Consider the following 18,832-nt stretch of genomic DNA (forward strand, 5'->3'; position numbering starts at 1 on the left):
GGCTTTTATACCATTAGAAGCAAGGGAGACCCATTTCTAGCAAAATCCTAATCAACAACAGGAGCTCTGCATCTGGTAATTATCAGTAGCCTCATCCTCAAACCAATTAACCAGTTATGGCTTGACATAGAATTACACAAACACGATGGTGTCCCAGTCCATTGTCCAGCTGACCATTCTACAATGAGCAACGATTAATGTGAGTAAGACTTACATTTAATTCTACCTGTAAAAATCATATTAGGGAAGAAGTTAGTCACAAACTTGCCCCAGGATCCTATAAAATCTACCATTCAGATGCCTATTGCATGGCTACAAAAAATGTAGTGCAGGCTGCAGCATGCGTATATGTAGTCTGACCCATGGACATAGGGTTGTTATCTCATCTGTTTAAAACTTGACATATCGACAGTTTAAAATTAATTATAACCACAGACTTTACCTTTACTTTGGTGTATATTCTAGGATAATTTTAATTTTATATTTTTGTGGTCTTTTGCAATATTTACATTTTTGTTCTGAAACTCTCAGGCTCACTATTTCTACTGATTTCGGGTTGCTAGGGATTAATTTACCTAACAACCAGGCAGCAGGAGACAATGGAATAGCAATAGGAAAGGACTTGTTAAGATAAACTATAATATTTGTTTTCAGGTTGCTGGGGTCAGTGACCCTGACAACCAGATAGCACTTATAGTTGCAAGCTGCATATTTGCTTAAGAGGAACATTAAGTATGGAACCATACAAAATAAAAATGAAGACCAATCAAAAAAAAGTTCAGAATAATTAGTTTTAGAACATACTGAATCTTATATAAAAGTGGAGATAGTAAGCCTTCAGAGAAAATAATGAAACCTAATTTTGGCCTAAAAACAGTAGGTCACATTGGTACAATTATAGCATATTGTGCCACTCAAATGATGACTTGTGTGACCTGTCCCCTTTCCCCAAGTAGCTGTAGTACTGTACAGCTGTACCCAACATTAACTTGCTACCAGCAGGGAGCAGCCTCAATAGATTTTACACAGGGAAAGTTAAATGGACTTTTTCTACAATAAGTAATGCACAGTATCTACAGCTGAGACACCCATGCGGCATAATCCTAAACCCTAGTCTTCAATAGCAATTTCTAGCTGATGATCGTTGATATGCTAAAATTAAGTTCCATTGTTTCCTATGGGGCAAGCTACACAGAATCTTAGTGCTGTCTGCCCCCAAACCAAAGTATTGAATCTATTTTACCTGCTACAAGAGTCAGCAACAAGTTGGTTTTGTAGCAAAGCCCAAAGGCACATGTACATATAAATAAACTAATATATATGAGAAATATATATCTACAGTGCTTTATAAATACTTGCTAATAACTATAAATAATACGTAGCTAGTAAATTCATGTTGATTCTAATATTGGCAATGGAGTTCAAACACAATAGGCAAAACATGTACAAGTACAGTGAGCACAATTGCCATATGTTTAGCCCACAAAGCAGCATTTTTACCAGAATTGTGGTGTCATTGCAGTAATGAAGGAGCAATTTCTTTTGATACAATTGTGCTGCACGTGATATGCAATTTTCACCTGGCGTTATTTCCCATGTTAGGCGTAAGTGATGCCTGTGCCCACTTTCTTAGCCACAAGTGCGCTGAACGTAATTGACACTATGCATGAAGGGAAACCTGGAGCTACCAGGGCCGGAACTAGGTGTAGGCAGAGTAGGCTCCTGCCTAGGGTGCAATCACAGGGGGGCGCACATTAAAGGGGAAAGAAGGACTGCTGGCTGGGAGTTTGCTGACATTTCAACAATTCTTAGCAGCAATTCCTGATAGCTGCTGCTAGCTCAGGTACATATGGATCAAATTGGGTGCCATTTGGATTCTGCCTGCTAGCATATACAGATTGGGGCAAATTGGGCAAAATGAGATATTGGCTGCTGCTGGAACAGGTACTGAAGGGGGCAATATGTTGGGTGCTGGCACAGGTACAGATGGGGTCAATATGTTGGGTGCTGGCACAGGTACAGATGGGGGCAATATGTTGGGTGCTGGCACAGGTACAGATGGCGCAATATGTTGGGTGCTGGCACAGGTACAGATGGCGCAATATGTTGGGTGCTGGCACAGGTACAGATGGCGCAATATGTTGGGTGCTGGCACAGGTACAGATGGGGCAATATGTTGGGTGCTGGCACAGGTACAGATGGGGCAATATGTTGGGTGCTGGCACAGGTACAGATGGGGGCAATATGTTGGGTGCTGGCACAGGTACAGATGGGGCAATATGTTGGGTGCTGGCACAGGTACAGATGGGGGCAATATGTTGGGTGCTGGCACAGGTACAGATGGAGGATATGTTGGGTACTGGCACAGGTACAGATTGGGGGCAATATGATGGCTGCTGCTGGCACAGGTACAGATTGGGGGCTTGGGGGAATATGATGGCTGATGTTGGCACAGGTACAGATTGGGGGCTTGGGGGAATATGATGGCTGATGCTGGCACGTGTATAGATTGGGGGCTTGGGGCAATATGATGGCTGCTGCTGGCACGTGTATAGATTGGGGGCTTGGGGCAATATGATGGCTGCTGCTGGCACAGGTACAGATTGGGGGCTTGGGGCAATATGATGGCACAAATACATGGGGCAATGTAATGGCTGCAGGCACAGGTACATAGTGGCTTTATGATGGGTGCTGGCACAGGCACATGGGGCAATAAAATGGCCGTTGGCAGCCTGGCACACGTACATAGGGGCAATATGATGGCTGCTGGCACAGGAACATGGGGCAATAAAATCGCTGCTGGCCGCCTGTTACTGGTACATGGGGGCAATCAGGAAGGGGGGGGGGGGCTGGTTGAAGCCATTGCCCCATTGCCTAGGGTGCCAAAATACCTTGGCCCAGTCCTGGGAGCTACTGCCGTCTGGACTGGGATTCAAAATAGGCCCTGGTATTTCAAATACACAGAGGCCCATATATAATATGGTACAGTCTTGCCCTTTGTTTTCTTCTGCCTTTAAACCCTGGTGCAATAAAACACTGTTCACAAGTGCGATATATCCCTGTTTCGTGACAGTTTCTGACATGTTGCACGCACTTTGGGTGTGGCATTTGGCACCAGTCTCTGCTTTTCAGTAATACACTTTAAGGTTGACATGTTGTTTTGAGCCATGGTTTCACTGATATTTAAGGGTCCAGGTGAAAAGGGAGGAGGACCAGTAGGCACAGAGGAGACCTCCTGGCCCCTGACAAGTGATGCACAGTACAGAGAGGGAGCAGTATGTATGTGGCTATATAGAGCTTCTGATACCCTTATTAACTATACATCTTATTACTGGAAGATGTCCTAACATGCCCACTGTACACACGCTGTACACACCTAGGGGCACTTGCTCGTGCCATGTTTGAGGGAAAACTTCAAGTGTAGGTCTTAAGTTCCACAACCATCCAGGACAGCCATACCCCCATGGCACTTCCCTGAAGTCTAATCTAGCTGTGCAGGGAGACTTTTTGGATACCCTAGCCCCAGAAGAGCTGCATATTGCTGCACACCTGGAAGCTAAAGGTACTGGGTTTCCATGGATTCCACTGTATATTGTTGATCTGGGGAATTCTATGGTACTGTACTAATTAACTTGTCTCACATGGCACAGTCATGCCCTTTGTTTTTAATCTGCCTTTAAACTCTGGTGCAATAAAATCCCTGTGTAAACCCTGCTCACAAGCATGGTATGTCCCTGTTTTATGAGTTTCTGACACGTCACACTTCGGGTGTGACATTTGTTTTTCAGAATTCACTCTTCAGTATTATACTTTAAATTTAACTTGTTGTTTTGAGCTGTAGTTTCTTGTTATTTAAGTTACATAGGTACATAGTTAAGTTGGGTTGAAAAAAGCCCAAAGTTCATCAAGTTCAACCCTTCCAAGGGAACCCCAGCGCACACACACATAGAACCATGCTGACCTATCTATACACTCACTTACTGTATATAAAACCTTATATACCAACATCAATACTAAGGGGAACATTTATCAAAGTACGATTGTTTGGAATTAAAAAAAAATAGTATTTTTTCTAAGTTTTCGTATTGTGCGTATTTTTTGCGACTTTTTCATTAATTTGCGCAACTTTTTCGTACTTTGCGACAATTTGCGCAACAAAATCTTATTTGTCACGCCAAGTACAAAAGTTTCGGATTCATTCAAGCTTCGGTATCGTGACTTTCCTTGGGCCAGGTTGGAGGTGCAGAGTGCCATTGAGCCCTATGGGAGACTTTCCTTGGGCCGGGTTGGAGCTGCAGAGTGCCATTGAGCCCTATGGGAGACTTTCCTTGAGCCGGGTTGGAGCTGCAGAGTGCCATTGAGCCCTATGGGAGACTTTCCTTGGGTCAGGTTGGAGCTGCAGAGTGCCATTGAGCCCTATGGGAGACTTTCCTTGGGCCAGGTTGGAGCTGCAGAGTGCCATTGAGCCCTATGGGAGACTTTCCTTGGGCCAGGTTGGAGCTGCAGAGTGCCATTGAGCCCCTATGGGAGACTTTCCTTGGGTCAGGTTGGAGCTGCAGAGTGCCATTGAGCCCTATGGGAGACTTTCCTTGGGCCGGGTTGGAGCTGCAGAGTGCCATTGAGCCCTATGGGAGACTTTCCTTGGGCCGGGTTGGAGCTGCAGAGTGCCATTGAGCCCTATGGGAGACTTTCCTTGGGCCGGGTTGGAGCTGCAGAGTGCCATTGAGCCCTATGGGAGACTTTCCTTGGGCCAGGTTGGAGCTGCAGAGTGCCATTGAGCCCTATGGGAGACTTTCCTTGGGCCAGGTTGGAGCTGCAGAGTGCCATTGAGCCCTATGGGAGACTTTCCTTGGGTCAGGTTGGAGCTGCAGAGTGCCATTGAGCCCTATGGGAGACTTTCCTTGGGCCGGGTTGGAGCTGCAGAGTGCCATTGAGCCCTATGGGAGACTTTCCTTGGGCCAGGTTGGAGCTGCAGAGTGCCATTGAGCCCTATGGGAGACTTTCCTTGGGCCAGGTTGGAGCTGCAGAGTGCCATTGAGCCCTATGGGAGACTTTCCTTGGGCCGGGTTGGAGCTGCAGAGTGCCATTGAGCCCTATGGGAGACTTTCCTTGGGTCAGGTTGGAGCTGCAGAGTGCCATTGAGTCCTATGGGAGACTTTCCTTGGGCCGGGTTGGAGCTGCAGAGTGCCATTGAGCCCTATGGGAGACTTTCCTTGGGCCGGGTTGGAGCTGCAGAGTGCCATTGAGCCCTATGGGAGACGTTCCTTGGGCCAGGTTGGAGCTGCAGAGTGCCATTGAGCCCTATGGGAGACTTTCCTTGGGCCGGGTTGGAGCTGCAGAGTGCCATTGAGCCCTATGGGAGGCTTTCCTTGGGCCAGGTTGGAGCTGCAGAGTGCCATTGAGCCCTATGGGAGACTTTCCTTGGGCCAGGTTGAAGCTGCAGAGTGCCATTGAGCCCTATGGGAGGCTTCCAAAATCATGCACAGAAGGATCAAAGTCAGAAAGGTTTTCCAGCCGTTTACGATCGTTCGGATTGATATTATTATTACAATTTTTTCGTAAGCATATTCGTGACATTTCCGATCATCAGAAATTATTGTATCTAATCCAAATTTTACCCATTTCGGTATTCAGATTCCTACTTTGATGGATCTGCCCCTAACTGTAGATATTAGTATCACAATAGCCTTGGATATTATGCTTGTTCAAGGCCCCTATTAAAGGCATTAATAGAATCTGCCTTATAAAGGGTCCAGGTACACAGTCACGGGTACGTGGTGGCTAGACAGGGGTCAGAGTATAAGGCAATAAGGCCTGTTCGGGGGATGAGGCCCAGCAACTATTGCAAATGGAGGCGGTTTCACAACTAGATCAAGATGTTCTTATGGGGGACTTTAATTATCCGGACATTGACTGGAGTAATGGGGTGGCTAAGTCAGAAAAAGCTAGTAGGTTTGTAAATATGCTAAATGACAACTTTTTATTTCATTTTGGATCTGGTAATACTGTATCTTATAATACTCAACTCATCTCTAACATTTGTGTGGGTGAGCCTTTGGGGAACAGTGATCACAGACTTTGCCAGTATAAGGGCATCTCTGCAATGTGTCAACTGGGAAAGGCTTTTCATAGGGTTAGACACAGAAGGAAAATGGAACATCTTTAAAACATTGCTTTGCAGGTATACGCAACAGTATATCCCCCTTGTAAGCAAGGAGAGGCATCGCAAAGCAAAACCTTTATGGCTGAATAAAAGTGTTAGTGTTGAAGTTGGTAAGAAAAAACGTGCTTTTAGGGCATTCAAGTTAGCTGCGAGTGGATAGATAAATCAGTATGGGTCTGTATGCCAGTGGAGAGATAAGTCAGTATGGGTCTGTATGCCAGTGGAGAGATAAGTCAGTATGGGTCTGTATGTGAGTGGAGAGATAGGTCAGTATGGGTCTGTATGTGAGGGTATAGATAGGTCAGTATGGGTCTGTATGTGAGTGTATAGATAGGTCAGTATGGGTCTGTATGCGAGTGGATAGATAGATCAGTATGGGTCGGTATGCGAGTGGATAGATAGATCAGTATGGGTCTGTATGCCAGTGGAGAGATAAGTCAGTATGGGTCTGTATGTGAGTGGATAGATAGGTCAGTATGGGTCTGTATGTGAGTGGATAGATAGGTCAGTATGGGTCTGTATGTGAGTGGATAGATAGGTCAGTGTGGGTCTGTATGTGAGTGGATAGATAGGTCAGTGTGGGTCTGTATGTGAGTGGATAGATGGGTCAGTGTGGGTCTGTATGTGAGGGGATAGATGGGTCAGTATGGGTCGGTATGTGAGTGGATAGATAGGTCAGTGTGGGTCTGTATGTGAGTGGATAGATGGGTCAGTATGGGTCTGTATGTGAGTGGATAGATGGGTCAGTATGGGTCTGTATAGATGGGTCAGTATGGGTCTGTATGCGAGTGTACAGATATAAGTATAGGTTTGTGTGTGCTGGGTTTACTTGGAAGGGTTGAACTTGATGGACTCTGGTCTTTTTTCAACCCTATGTAACTATGACTCCATATGGAATAACTAATTGACTGACAAGCTCATAATACCTTCCTTTAAAGCCTACCTAAAACCAAACAAAATTAATGTAAACTTACTTCTGGTTCTCACTTAAGCACTTTTGTAATTTACAGAACTTCTTTAAAATTCTGGTTTCTGAGATATAAACAGATTTAGACCACTAATACAGGCATTTTTGTCTTTTAAACTCTTGGCTGACACTGTCAGTTAGTTAGATTAGTTGATTATACAAGCAATGCAAAGTCACTTATGAGCCTGTAGCATGTTAATAGCAGTTCTAAACCGTTAATCGGAGAAACCCCTAAAAATAGAAAATTACATTTAAAGTATTCAGAGGAGCAATGGTTGTCTTATTTCTTCTACAACCAAAGAAAACAGTGTCTGCCCTTCTGATGTTTGAATAATATCGCCAGGTTTAGTAATCTCTTACAGTAGATAACAGCAAGATTATGAGTAGATTGCGTTAAGGCAGGACTGAAAAAATGCTTATATATACAATTAAAGGGTTTATGAGCATTTCATAAAGTCCCTTCATTGCATTTCTGAGCCTTACAAAGCAGCAGTGCCAAGCTGAACTATAGATGCAAGAAAATTCTTCAGTGGGGCTTATTTTTGCTATGACAGCCATCTTGCTGACCCAGTAAAGATGATTTAAACTTTTTGATTTAACAATGTATAAAATATTAGGATGGACATAACAATTTTAGCATACAAGGGCTAGAAAAAAAAAATGTGTGTAATGCTACCGGCCCCAACTTAAGGAAATAAGAACAGAGGTCCAGTCAAACACAGAACTGACTTTTAAGTGCACTGGATAAGTTTTATTTTTGTTACTTTGAGTACAGGAATAGCACAGTCTGAAAAGACATTTCCCTTGATTTTATGCTTATTACCAGGATAAAAACTTCTTTTACCATCCCCTGTAACCATAACCATAAAGTGTGACTGAACTCAGTGCACAGAAATATTTGCTGGTTACAGTATCCTTTGTTTAACTGACACTGTAGAAGCAGAAACTCATAGAAGTTATGAATTGAATAAATGAATGCTTTAGAGCAGACAAAGAAAATTTTATTTAACTTCAATAAGAAAAAAGGACTTGACTCTCTTGTACCAACAGTGTGTGAAATCAGGTTACACTAACAAACAGATAATACAAATAAGGACAGAAAGGGAACAACAGAATGGCTGAACTCAAAGTCTTGCTTAGGAGGGAGGAATGTGGCGTATAGACTGCATGGCATCCAGAGCAGACCCAATATCGAACTGTTTTGCCTCCAGGAGCCGAGTGAGCCATCCTCCCTCATCTGTGAAGCCCATGGAAAGCATCTGAGAGAGAGATTCTATGAGGCGAGGATCTGCTTCTGTATAAGAAAGTACAAAGCAATCTGAGTCACATAATAACCACATATTACAATGCTTTAGTAGCACCTGCAAACAAAGATACCAAGCCAAATAGAGCCTCTGTGTTCCAGTCTGCCATTAGATCCTAAGCCAGGATGCTAGGACTAGTGGGGCCCTAACTACCAGATAACTGTTTACAGTGGAAACTAGAGACCAGCATAACAAAAGATAAAATAATATGAAAACTGTGCAGCAAAAAATGACCCAGGATTAATGGTTTGCACTTTCTAATGCATACTACAGATGAATGTGATCCTTCCCCTTAAGGTTATACAGCATACCCAACTAAATCCAAAGGGGCCTGCACTGGAAAGATCTAAAGATGTTGGCTTTATCCAAACATCCAAGGTACTTTTTACTGGGTTACAGAGGTCTGTGGAAAAGCTGGCTACAGCAGTGGAGTGTTGTCTGTGGCAGAGAAATTAGAAAATCATTGAACTTCTAAAATACATAAATACAGTGGAGGAAATAATTATTTGACCCCTCACTGATTTTGTAAGTTTGTACAATGACAAAGAAATGAAAAGTCTCAGAACAGTATCATTTCAATGGTAGGTTTATTTTAACAGTGGCAGATAGCACATCAAAAGGAAAATCGAAAAAATAACTTTAAATAAAAGATAGCAACTGATTTGCATTTCATTGAGTGAAATAAGTTTTTGAACCCTCTAACAAAAAAAGACTTAATACTTAGTGGAAAAACCCTTGTTTGCAAGCACAAACGTTTCTTGTAATTGATGACCAAGTTTGCGCACATTTTAGGAGGAATGTTGGTCCACTCCTCTTTGCAGATCATCTCTAAATCTCTAAGGTTTCGAGGCTGTCTCTGTGCAACTCTGAGCTTGAGCTCCCTCCATAAATTTTCTATTGGATTAAGGTCCGGAGACTGACTAGGCCACTCCATGACCTTAATGTGCTTCTTCTTGAGCCACTCCTTTGTTGCCTTTGCTGTATGTTTTGGGTCATTGTCGTGCTGGAACACCCATCCACGACCCATTTTCAGTTTCCTGGCAGAGGGAAGGAGGTTGTCGTTCAGGATTTCACGATACATGGCTCCGTCCATTTTCCCGTTAATGCGAATAAGTTGTCCTGTGCCCTTAGCAGAAAAACACCCCCAAAGCAAAATGTTTCCACCCCCATGCTTGACGGTGGGGACGGTGTTTTGGGGGTCATAGGCAGCATTTTTCTTCCTCCAAACACAGCGAGTTGAGTTAATGCCAAAGAGCTCTATTTTGGTCTCATCAGACCACAGCACCTTCTCCCAGTCACTCACAGAATCATTCAGGTGTTCATTGGCAAACTTCAGACGGGCCTGCACATGTGCCTTCTTGAGCAGGGGGACCTTGCGAGCCCTGCAGGATTTTAATCCATTGCGGTGTAATGTGTTTCCAATGGTTTTCTTGGTGACTGTGGTCCCTGCTAATTTGAGGTCATTAACTCCTCCCGTGTAGTTCTAGGATGCTTTTTCACCTTTCTCAGAATCATTGACACCCCACGAGGTGAGATCTTGCGTGGAGCCCCAGAGCGAGGTCGATTGATGGTCATTTTGTGCTCCTTCCATTTTCGAACAATCGCACCAACAGTTGTCACCTTCTATCCCAGCTTCTTGCAAATTGTTTTGTAGCCCATTCCAGCCTTGTGCAGGTCTACAATTTTGTCTCTGACATCCTTGGACAGCTCTTTGGTCTTTCCCATGTTGGAGAGTTTGGAGTCTGCTTGATTGATTGATTCTGTGGACAGGTGTCTAGTTAAGACAGGTGTCCTTAATGAGGTTGACTAATTGAGTAGAAGTGTCTAACCACTCTGTGGGAGCCAGAACTCTTAATGGTTGGTAGGGGTTCAAAAACTTATTTCACTCAATGAAATGCAAATCAGTTGCTATCTTTTATTTAAAGTTATTTTTTCGATTTTCCTTTTGATGTGCTATCTGCCACTGTTAAAATAAACCTACCATTGAAATGATACTGTTCTGAGACTTTTCATTTCTTTGTCATTGGACAAACTTACAAAATCAGTGAGGGGTCAAATAATTATTTCCTCCACTGTATATAAAATCTGAACCTCAAATGTGGTACAAAATAACAGCCACATTAAAAGGGCTAATTGTTTGACTACATATCCCTTTAAAGTTTGGTTTGTGGCCTACATGTTTGAAAATAAATCCAGTATAAAACAAAAAATAGATTACCTGGTGGGAGGTGTGGATAAAGAGCAGCTTCTCTAAGCCCTGTAGGTGCATGTGTGGGCAGAGCAGAAGATCTGGTTGGATCTAAGGAACACGGCTGGCCTGTCTCCATAAGCTGAAGGGACTGAAGTTCACCAGTGGAGGGATCAACTTCTTTGGATGAGACATGGGTCCAGTCATCATCACCCCCTGAAGCACTGCTGCTATTTTCCCCTTGTTCCTGATGTAAACATAGCAGGTAACATGTTTAATGTACTGTAGCTCTGTATTATATAAATATATAAACTGTAAGAAGTACATCTTGATTACAGCTCAATCTCTTAAAACGGTTTACCCCCCCTTCCCCCTAGAAATGCACATACCACTCAGTTTAAGACAGAGTTTGTGACCCTAGAAGCAGTGGATTGGGGTTAGACACCCTGTGGTGATGAGGTGATCTCTAACAGGAAGCATGACTGAGATCTATCATATATTATCTTCCATGGAAAAAAATGTTAGGTAAAGACAGCACAAAAGAACTCACATTGTCTTGTGGAAGAGGCGAATTCAGTGCAATATCTTTCATTCTTTTTGCGATGTGCTCAGTTTCCATGAGATTAGGTGCCGAGTCAGATCTGCTGGCGATATCCTGGCTTTCTGTAAAGGAAGTGGAGCTGTTTGGCTGCGAGTCCCCATCCACAGAACAGGGGTGTGAAGTTGAAACTTTGGTCCTTTTTCCGCCATGCTCAACATCAATGTCCACGTCAATGCCTGAGGAAAGTACAGAAAAGGCTCATTTATATACTATTAGGATTCGGTTCCGCCGGGACCGTGGATTCAGTCAAAACCGAATCCTTCAAAAAAATGCTGGGTTATTTCTGCAAGGAATCAAAGAGGACTTAAGAAAGAGAGCAATCATTTTTTAGGACTTTCAGGATTAATCGTAAGTCAGTATAAATAGGGTATTAGATTATGGAGACATTTATCATTTTCTTAATGCATAATTAATGGTCCCCACAATGTCAATTTAATAATGGCACTTACCCAGGGGGCTCAGCATTGCAGCCACACTCTCTCCGACATTCTTCAGGAAGGCAACATTGGGATTCTGAGAAGACTGGGAGTCACTGGTGGCTGCAGCTTTGGAAGGGAAAAGGGCTGTTATTATGCTATTGCTATACAGCATCACACATGGCTTAGGGGCAGATTTATCAAACTGAGTTTACAGCTTAATTCCTCAAAACTCACCAATGTTCTATGCCATTACCCTAAGGCAAATTCACTTCAAAAAGGAATTACATATAAGTATTTTAACCTTTTCATAGAAAATATACATGTCTTTAAAGTACAATACCATTTCCTCTAGGAGTAAAAAAGTTAAATCATGCAACCTCCATTTAAGGGACAACAACTATAAAAGTTCACGTTCCACAAAACAAAAGCCCCTGCTTTGTGTTTGCATTGTTCATTCAGAAAGCCATAATGCTTTGAAGAAGTTATAAGTATCCCTTTGGATAGTAGCTCCATGAGCCTTTGCCCTTACGTGCACTGGCACAAAGGGCTATTCCCAGCAGTTTTATGGCCATGTGTTTTCCATTTCAGTGGGTGGATGGATGGGCAGACTTCAGACAACTGGGAAGCTCCTCTCCACTGACTTTAATGATAATTACTTGAGAAGCACCTCTTCACTGGCTTTAATGATTATCACTTGGACCCCACCTGTACACTTATGGGTCAAGTTAATATTGCACAGAAATGTGGCATTGAGAGGGCTGCCAAACTAAGGACACAAGTATTCTTTGTGCTAAAATAACATTAATACAAAGAGATTCTCATTTGCACAGGTTTACCTTCCTCTGCTGGGGTTTCATTCTGAGGAGGGGTGCTTTCCTGGGCCTGCTGAAAATTTTGGCAGGGGTATCCTCTGGGTGGATAGGCCCAGCCCTGCATCCATGGGAAGGGAGGGACTCCATGATGCATTTTACGGAACCAACGGCTGCGCGGATAGACCTGAAAAACAGACTGATTGCAGTATTTCAAGGTAGAACTTTTCAAAGCAAATAATTCAGCTTTAAATTACTATGTGCAATAAGACTAACATGTAATATGTGATAGACTAAACAATGTGTAAGATCCAAGGTGCTAATTTCCTAACAGAGCTAACTGATAAAATTACTATATAAAAACATGATTCCATTCCAATAAATACCATTAGAGAAATGAAATTCAGTGGTTCTTCATAATATATCTGTAGAGCTTACCAGTGGGGTAGGGAACATGATCATGTTGTGTTCCTTGTGGATTCCTTTTTTCTCACAAGTGCTGCACAGATCATAATCTGGGCAGATGAGGCACTTGAACCTGTTTCCCACCACAGGCCCATCACATCCATCACAGGTCACGTTCGGATGAACTACGTTTTGTGGGGTTTCCTGCCCGCAGTGTCCACGATGGTCACGTTTGCACTCTTTTCTCTCTAAAAGAGTAACATTATTAGTGTGCCTATTTAATAGATTATTTCAAATCACAATACAATCTGTCATCGCAATCAAATCGGGTTAATCTATACATAACCCAAAGTGATAATAATCCAGTCCTGGATTTTTTTTAAACCATTTACTCTAACATTAGCTGAGCAGCTACTTGTTGTGGCTACTAAGAAAGACAACTGATAACTGATAATTGTCACTACGCATGTTTTAGCAGAGGCAATTCTTAGTATTGTCTATGGCAGGGTATTTCCTGGCGTTTAGTAGCCTTGAAAAAGTAGCTGCTACTAGTAGCACTGTGTGTCTTCACCCTAAATAAGGCCTCAAAATACCCAGAATTGATCACTATTACCACCAAGAGGTTAGTTGATATCTCTGCTTGTAATGTTAACAAAATCTGCTCCAAAATTCATACATTTGAAAGGCAAAACTAAGTTCTATCCTTCAAGGGGGCTAAAGCAAATGCAAAGATTTTTAACCCTTTGACAGCCGGACACTTATGTCAAATGCAGACAGTGTAGACACATACACATGTCATTCAAGTTTGATTTCCTGGAATGTTAATGTCATAGCATTATTCATCTATGCCACTAAAAAGGGATAAACCATGTATCTGCAGCATATAGTGAAAATGAGAAATGAACAATCAACCAGAGCTTTGCTTTTGTTTTCTGACTTAGTAGTAGTAGTCAGTTCAAAACTCAGTGCTGATTGGATGCTACAAGTAATCCACTGGTGTAATTTAGCACTTAATTCATGTTTTTAACTGAGTCATAACAAGTCCCACGTTAATGTTCAGATACCTTTAATGTAGATGCGAAATACATCTTCATTCAGCAGGGAAAGGCCCATATGAAGTTCCTCATCAGTGGAAAATGCAACCAGATCCCCTTCTTCATCTGCAAAAAGAACAGTGGGTTTATATTAAATAAGAACTTGTTGAGAGAGATAATGGGAAACAGATTGCGTGTGTGTGTGTGTGCAAGGAGGACATTAATTACTATACACTGGGAATCATTTATTAACACTGGGCAAATGGACAGTAACCCATGACAATTACATTTTTGCTTTCACTGTTCACTGTTTTGGCTGGCTAAATCAGTGATTGGTTGCTATGGACTACTGCCCACGTGCAAATTTGCCAAGTGTTGATAAATGAGCCCTATTATGTTTTGACCTTATTTAGTAACCCAAGGCTACCTGCTACTATCTAGCAGGGAAGATCTGTACCGCTGAAGATGCCTCCCATAGCTCCCCATCTTCTCTGCTGCTAATTCACAGCACATACTCTGGGGGGCTACTGTCATTTGCCTAAGCATAAGGACCCATTCACAATATACATTCTATACATTTAATATAAAAGTTACAATGAAAGTCTAATTAGTAATTAAATGAACTTCACATTAATTACACACAAGTTTAGAAACCAGTGCAACCTGAAACATCAGCTTCTGTAAAAGTTAAACTTAATTTTCTGTTTGATAATTTCAGGCAAAGCTTAATTTCTCAAAAACAGCCAAGAGCACACAGAGCAAGTGCAGTGTCACTGACACTAAACAGATGGCTTAACAAGGTCTAAGATGGTGAGCTGATCTGGAGTCCTGCATAATTCCTGTTGCCTCTGCTGTTACAACAAGTGCAGTATATAAAATACAGCATTTCAAGAGAAATTCGTTTTAGGCTAGGCGTCCTCCTTCAATGTAATACACAGCCTGGCTGAATTCTGATAAGATTGAAAAATGAAGTCTGATCTGCTGAGACTATACATTGGTGACCGTGGGAAGCTACAACCTTTGCACAGTTGCACACTATACTTCCTGTACAGGAGATTGCCTCAATGCTGTGTGAGTTGTTTCTATTATAGGTGCCATGGATCTACCACGTATTTCATTGACTAAACACTGGACAGCTATTATGGTATCTGCTAAGGTAAGGTTTAGATATCGCTCAGATTCTGCTTAATAACTCTTTAGTGCCCTCATCCTAATAACCTGCTTCCCCCAGTTTCAGTCTCTAGCTATTATTAATCAGGTCCTGGCTCGGGAAAGATGTTAACCAGATCCGGCAAGAGTGGAAATTTCCACATGTATAAAAGCCAAGAAACATTGTTATCAGCATAGTTCTGACCTACTGACAATCATCCAAACGTATCACAAAAAATACAATACAAGCCGACAAGTACAAATATATAACACAGACCTTAGACCGACAACCTTTGCCACTCCCCTTGCATAACCAGACAGCACCAACAAAACAAACACACAATGGCCCTTCCCCTTTAGCAGTGATAAAGCACGCAGCCATGTTTTTTTATAAGAAAAATACTTAAGTTGTGTACATAACCCATGCCAGTGCTTGTGTGAGCTGCAACACCCAAATCCTGGGCACACCACGGATCACTAGACAAAATTACTAACTCATCTATTAAGAAATGGTTAGAAAACTGTCTGTTATTCATTATTTAAACATTATATTCATATTGTTTTTCTAAATCAGTTTGTAGTACTAGTTATAGTACTAATATCTGCTAACAACCATCTTATATTTATTAAATGAGTCACCCATGTAGATCAATACACGAGGGTTAGGGCTACCAACAATCCAGTGAGGGCAATGTGGCTTGTGGGCTAGGTGCCTTATGCACAGATTGCCCTACCCACATTCACTGAACTTTCCTTATTATTTGGCCTCAGCGCTGTTTATTCTGCCCTAGGCAATAATATTATGCTGTGATTCACCCTGAAGCCATAACCACACTGAGATATAAACAGAATTAGTAGCTGTAGCACAAGTTTGTGTTGCTACCATCGACTGTACCCGAAGATCGTTCCTATTGTGGGTAGGCTGTGTGTGCGCTGAACAATTATTTGCACATACAAGTGTATAATGTACAGAATTTACCCCAGACACAGGCAACCTGTTGCAACTCACTACATTCTTCCAGCGTATGAGCTACAGAGGGGTGTAGTTCTGCAACACAGAGACTGGAGACTGGTTCTTACTATTATTACACATGATAAACTGGCAGTCATTCAGCATCCCCTGCTGGACATGGTATCTTCCAAGGAGATTATTTGCCCATTAGGGAGGTGGGTTTATCCTCATGCCAAGCCTCATATTACCTTGAAATTGGAAGCAAAGTGCAGGGGATATATATGCCAATATCTGCTGGCAAATATGAATGAAGGTCAGGTTTGAGGTCGGGTAATTATTAATTATATACCCATGTAACAATTATTTGATATAAGCAATTATTAGTATATAATGACTGAGCTTCCCACCTTTGTAGAACATCTGGAAGGCTCCCCCTTTGAGGCCCTGGAACACGCCAGTCACCTTGTTAGCTAGCAGCTCGCAGCTGGACACGGACGCCTTCTCTTTGCCGGCAGCCGGCAGCTCCAGCTGGAAGCGGCGGATCTCCCTGTGACTCTCATCCTTGCCCAGCAGATAGGCTTTCACGGTGACTGGCATGGTGGCACCTTGGGCACCGTATAGGCGGCGATGTCGCAGTTAGGAACAAAACAATGAGCAGAACGACTGCGCAGAAGTTTGTTATTCTGTGACTGACGGCTGAGAGCAGTCCCAGCTTTATTTATACAGCCAGCCTGGAAATCCCCACTCCTCCTTAGTCCACCCTCTACGTCCAATGTATTCCTATTAGTATCAGCCCTTTGGAACTTGCCAGACTCTTCCACTCTGCTAGCCACGCCCACCAACCTTGTGATGTCACCGTGACCTGGCAAAACAAAGGGGGAACTCCACACAGTGAGGGGACTAAAGACTACCAACTGCAGGGCAATATTACATAATAAATGACAGATTCACAGTCCTCTGAACAGTATAAAGTACAGTTTAACTGAAAAGTGTACAATAACCTCTTTTTGTGAATTTAAGGTTTTTATAAGTATAATTAAATATAATTTCTTACTCTATTCTCTGTTTATTCCACTTTTGGGATTGTAACTTCCTACACATAGGGGCACATTTACTAACCCAGGAACGCTCCAAAAGCGTTTTTTTTTCGTTATGATCAGTATTTTTGCGACTTTTTCTGCGCCATCACGACTTTTTCGTATATTCCATGACTTTTCGTCACATTACCGGAATGTTCTTTTGTGTGCAAGTGCACTGATCGAGCCCATGCAGATATGCACTGAAAGATCAAAGTCAGAAAGGTTTTCCCGGCGTTTACGATCGGTCAGTACGAAAAATTTGCAATGATGGCGACGAAAAAGTTCAGAAACTTTCGTTTCCAATCCGAATTTTTGCCGTTCGGGATTCAAATTCATGGAATAGTAAATGTGCCCCATAGTGTCTGTATCTTAATTATGGCGCCAGATGTTGAAAGACTGCAGCTCCCAGAGTGCTTTAAAACTAGACTATATGGTGAAGCGTGCAGGGAGTTATAGTCCAGCAATATATAGGAGCCCAAGCTTTGGAAACATCTAGAACAGTTGCAGATTGGGGTTGCCACCTTTGCTTTCCTATATTTTATTTTATCATTCTCCATTACAGATAACATCAAGCATAAGTTTTGCTGGACAGATGGCAACTCTATTCACAGATGGGTCACTTGCCCAGTTTGAGTTATGGTGAATTTTAACTCAAACATGACAGGAGAATGTAGGGCCAATGCCTTTAATGGTGAATATAATACAGTTGCAGCTTATGTTCCTAAGCAGACTGAGGCCTACTGTGTCGGACTGGCCCACCAGGATACCAGGAAAACTCCCGGTGGGCCGAGGGGTCAGTGGGCCCTTATTCTCCTGACCATTTGGCATACTTCAAGGTCATTTGCTATTTCTGAATGGGAAGAAAGAGGAGAAATAAATGGAAGGATAGATGTAAATAAAAGAGACTAGGAGAATAAAGAGGTTGGGTGAGGAAAGGAGGAAATATAGTTTGGAGAGTGGGCCTAGGGTCCAAGGTTTTCTGGTGGGCCCCTGGGGTCCCAGTCCAACACTGCCTACTGTAGCTGGAACAGCTGCTTACACATGAAATTGGATGGCAGGGCTAACATGGGCATTCAGAAGTTGAATCTGAACACTTTTAGTGAAGATCCAATGGGATTTGTGACCTGCTCAGGTACCTGAGCCTCAGAAGCGCATACAAGCACTTTGCCTTGGGAGCAGTGTCTGATCAGGGCAGCAAAGCATTTATTTAGGAACAACAGTGCGTTTGGCAGCATGGCAGCAGTATGCCCCGCAGATAGTGGTGATTTTATCTAGTGGCACACATTACTACACGAGAATCAAGGTCAGGGTTAGGGGTGGATATTAAGGGCACAAGGGATGCCCCTGGACACAAGTGCCAATTGGTATATATGAAGCCTCCATATAATCTGCCATTGCACTCTCATGTCAGGTGGCACAGATTTAATGGAGGCATAATCTATCCTTAGAAATGAAAGAGAAACATTTTGTCATATGTTTATTTTAATCACTTCCCTGCCCGTGCATTTTCCCTCTAGTAAAATTTAAGTAGAATGGAAAAGTGGCTGTCACTTTGCAGATTACATGTTTTCATTAAATTTCCTGTAGAAACATATTCTGTTCAAATGCTGATTTATGTATAGTTTCATAATAAGACAGGAGGCGGTATTTATTTTTGTCCCCTCAACCACACTGGGTCTTCAATCCTCTTTTGCTTTTAATCTACTATAATGTAGTCTGCATTTTGTGGATGAAAATCGGGCTGTGGACAAGGAGTGGTAAT

General features: G+C 42.5%; 1 protein-coding gene and 1 long non-coding RNA gene across 4 annotated transcripts; one reads left to right on the plus strand and one right to left on the minus strand.

Annotated features, from left to right (window-relative positions):
* The first annotated feature begins 78 nt into the window (after positions 1-78).
* Positions 79-16,494, plus strand: LOC105946789. Of its 2 annotated transcripts, none has more exons than XR_004221933.1 (4): positions 79-199; positions 12,473-12,669; positions 14,609-15,046; positions 16,407-16,494. It is a non-coding gene; the product is annotated as an uncharacterized LOC105946789 (long non-coding RNA). The 2 variants fall into 2 exon arrangements; XR_001170250.3 differs by lacking the exon at positions 79-199 and adding an exon at positions 10,800-10,887.
* On the minus strand, positions 7,856-16,924 carry sqstm1 (sequestosome 1). 2 transcript variants are annotated; one of them, XM_018092044.2, is made up of 8 exons: positions 16,399-16,924; positions 13,921-14,016; positions 12,890-13,104; positions 12,479-12,650; positions 11,673-11,768; positions 11,173-11,399; positions 10,653-10,869; positions 7,856-8,424 (listed from the first exon to the last, which is right to left on the minus strand). In XM_018092044.2, exons 1-8 carry the CDS (start codon positions 16,586-16,588, stop codon positions 8,267-8,269), a joined length of 1,371 nt encoding a protein of 456 aa, XP_017947533.1. In that variant the 5' UTR covers positions 16,589-16,924; the 3' UTR covers positions 7,856-8,266.
* Positions 16,925-18,832: the final 1,908 nt, after the last annotated feature.

Source organism: Xenopus tropicalis, chromosome 3 (assembly GCF_000004195.4).
Source record: "Xenopus tropicalis strain Nigerian chromosome 3, UCB_Xtro_10.0, whole genome shotgun sequence".
Lineage (NCBI taxonomy): Eukaryota > Metazoa > Chordata > Amphibia > Anura > Pipidae > Xenopus > Xenopus tropicalis.

Bases quoted from the DNA above. Each gene is read 5' to 3' on its own strand.
- sqstm1 (XM_018092044.2), bottom strand. From the start codon at position 16,588: ATGCCAGTCACCGTGAAAGCCTATCTGCTGGGCAAGGATGAGAGTCAC. The intron at 12,651-12,889 runs GTAAGCTCTACA...TACTGCAATCAG, and splicing joins TCATGTTCCCTACCCCACTG to TCTGTTTTTCAGGTCTATCC. The intron at 8,425-10,652 runs GTAATCTATTTT...TTTCTTATACAG, and splicing joins TTATCCACACCTCCCACCAG to AAGCAGATCCTCGCCTCATA.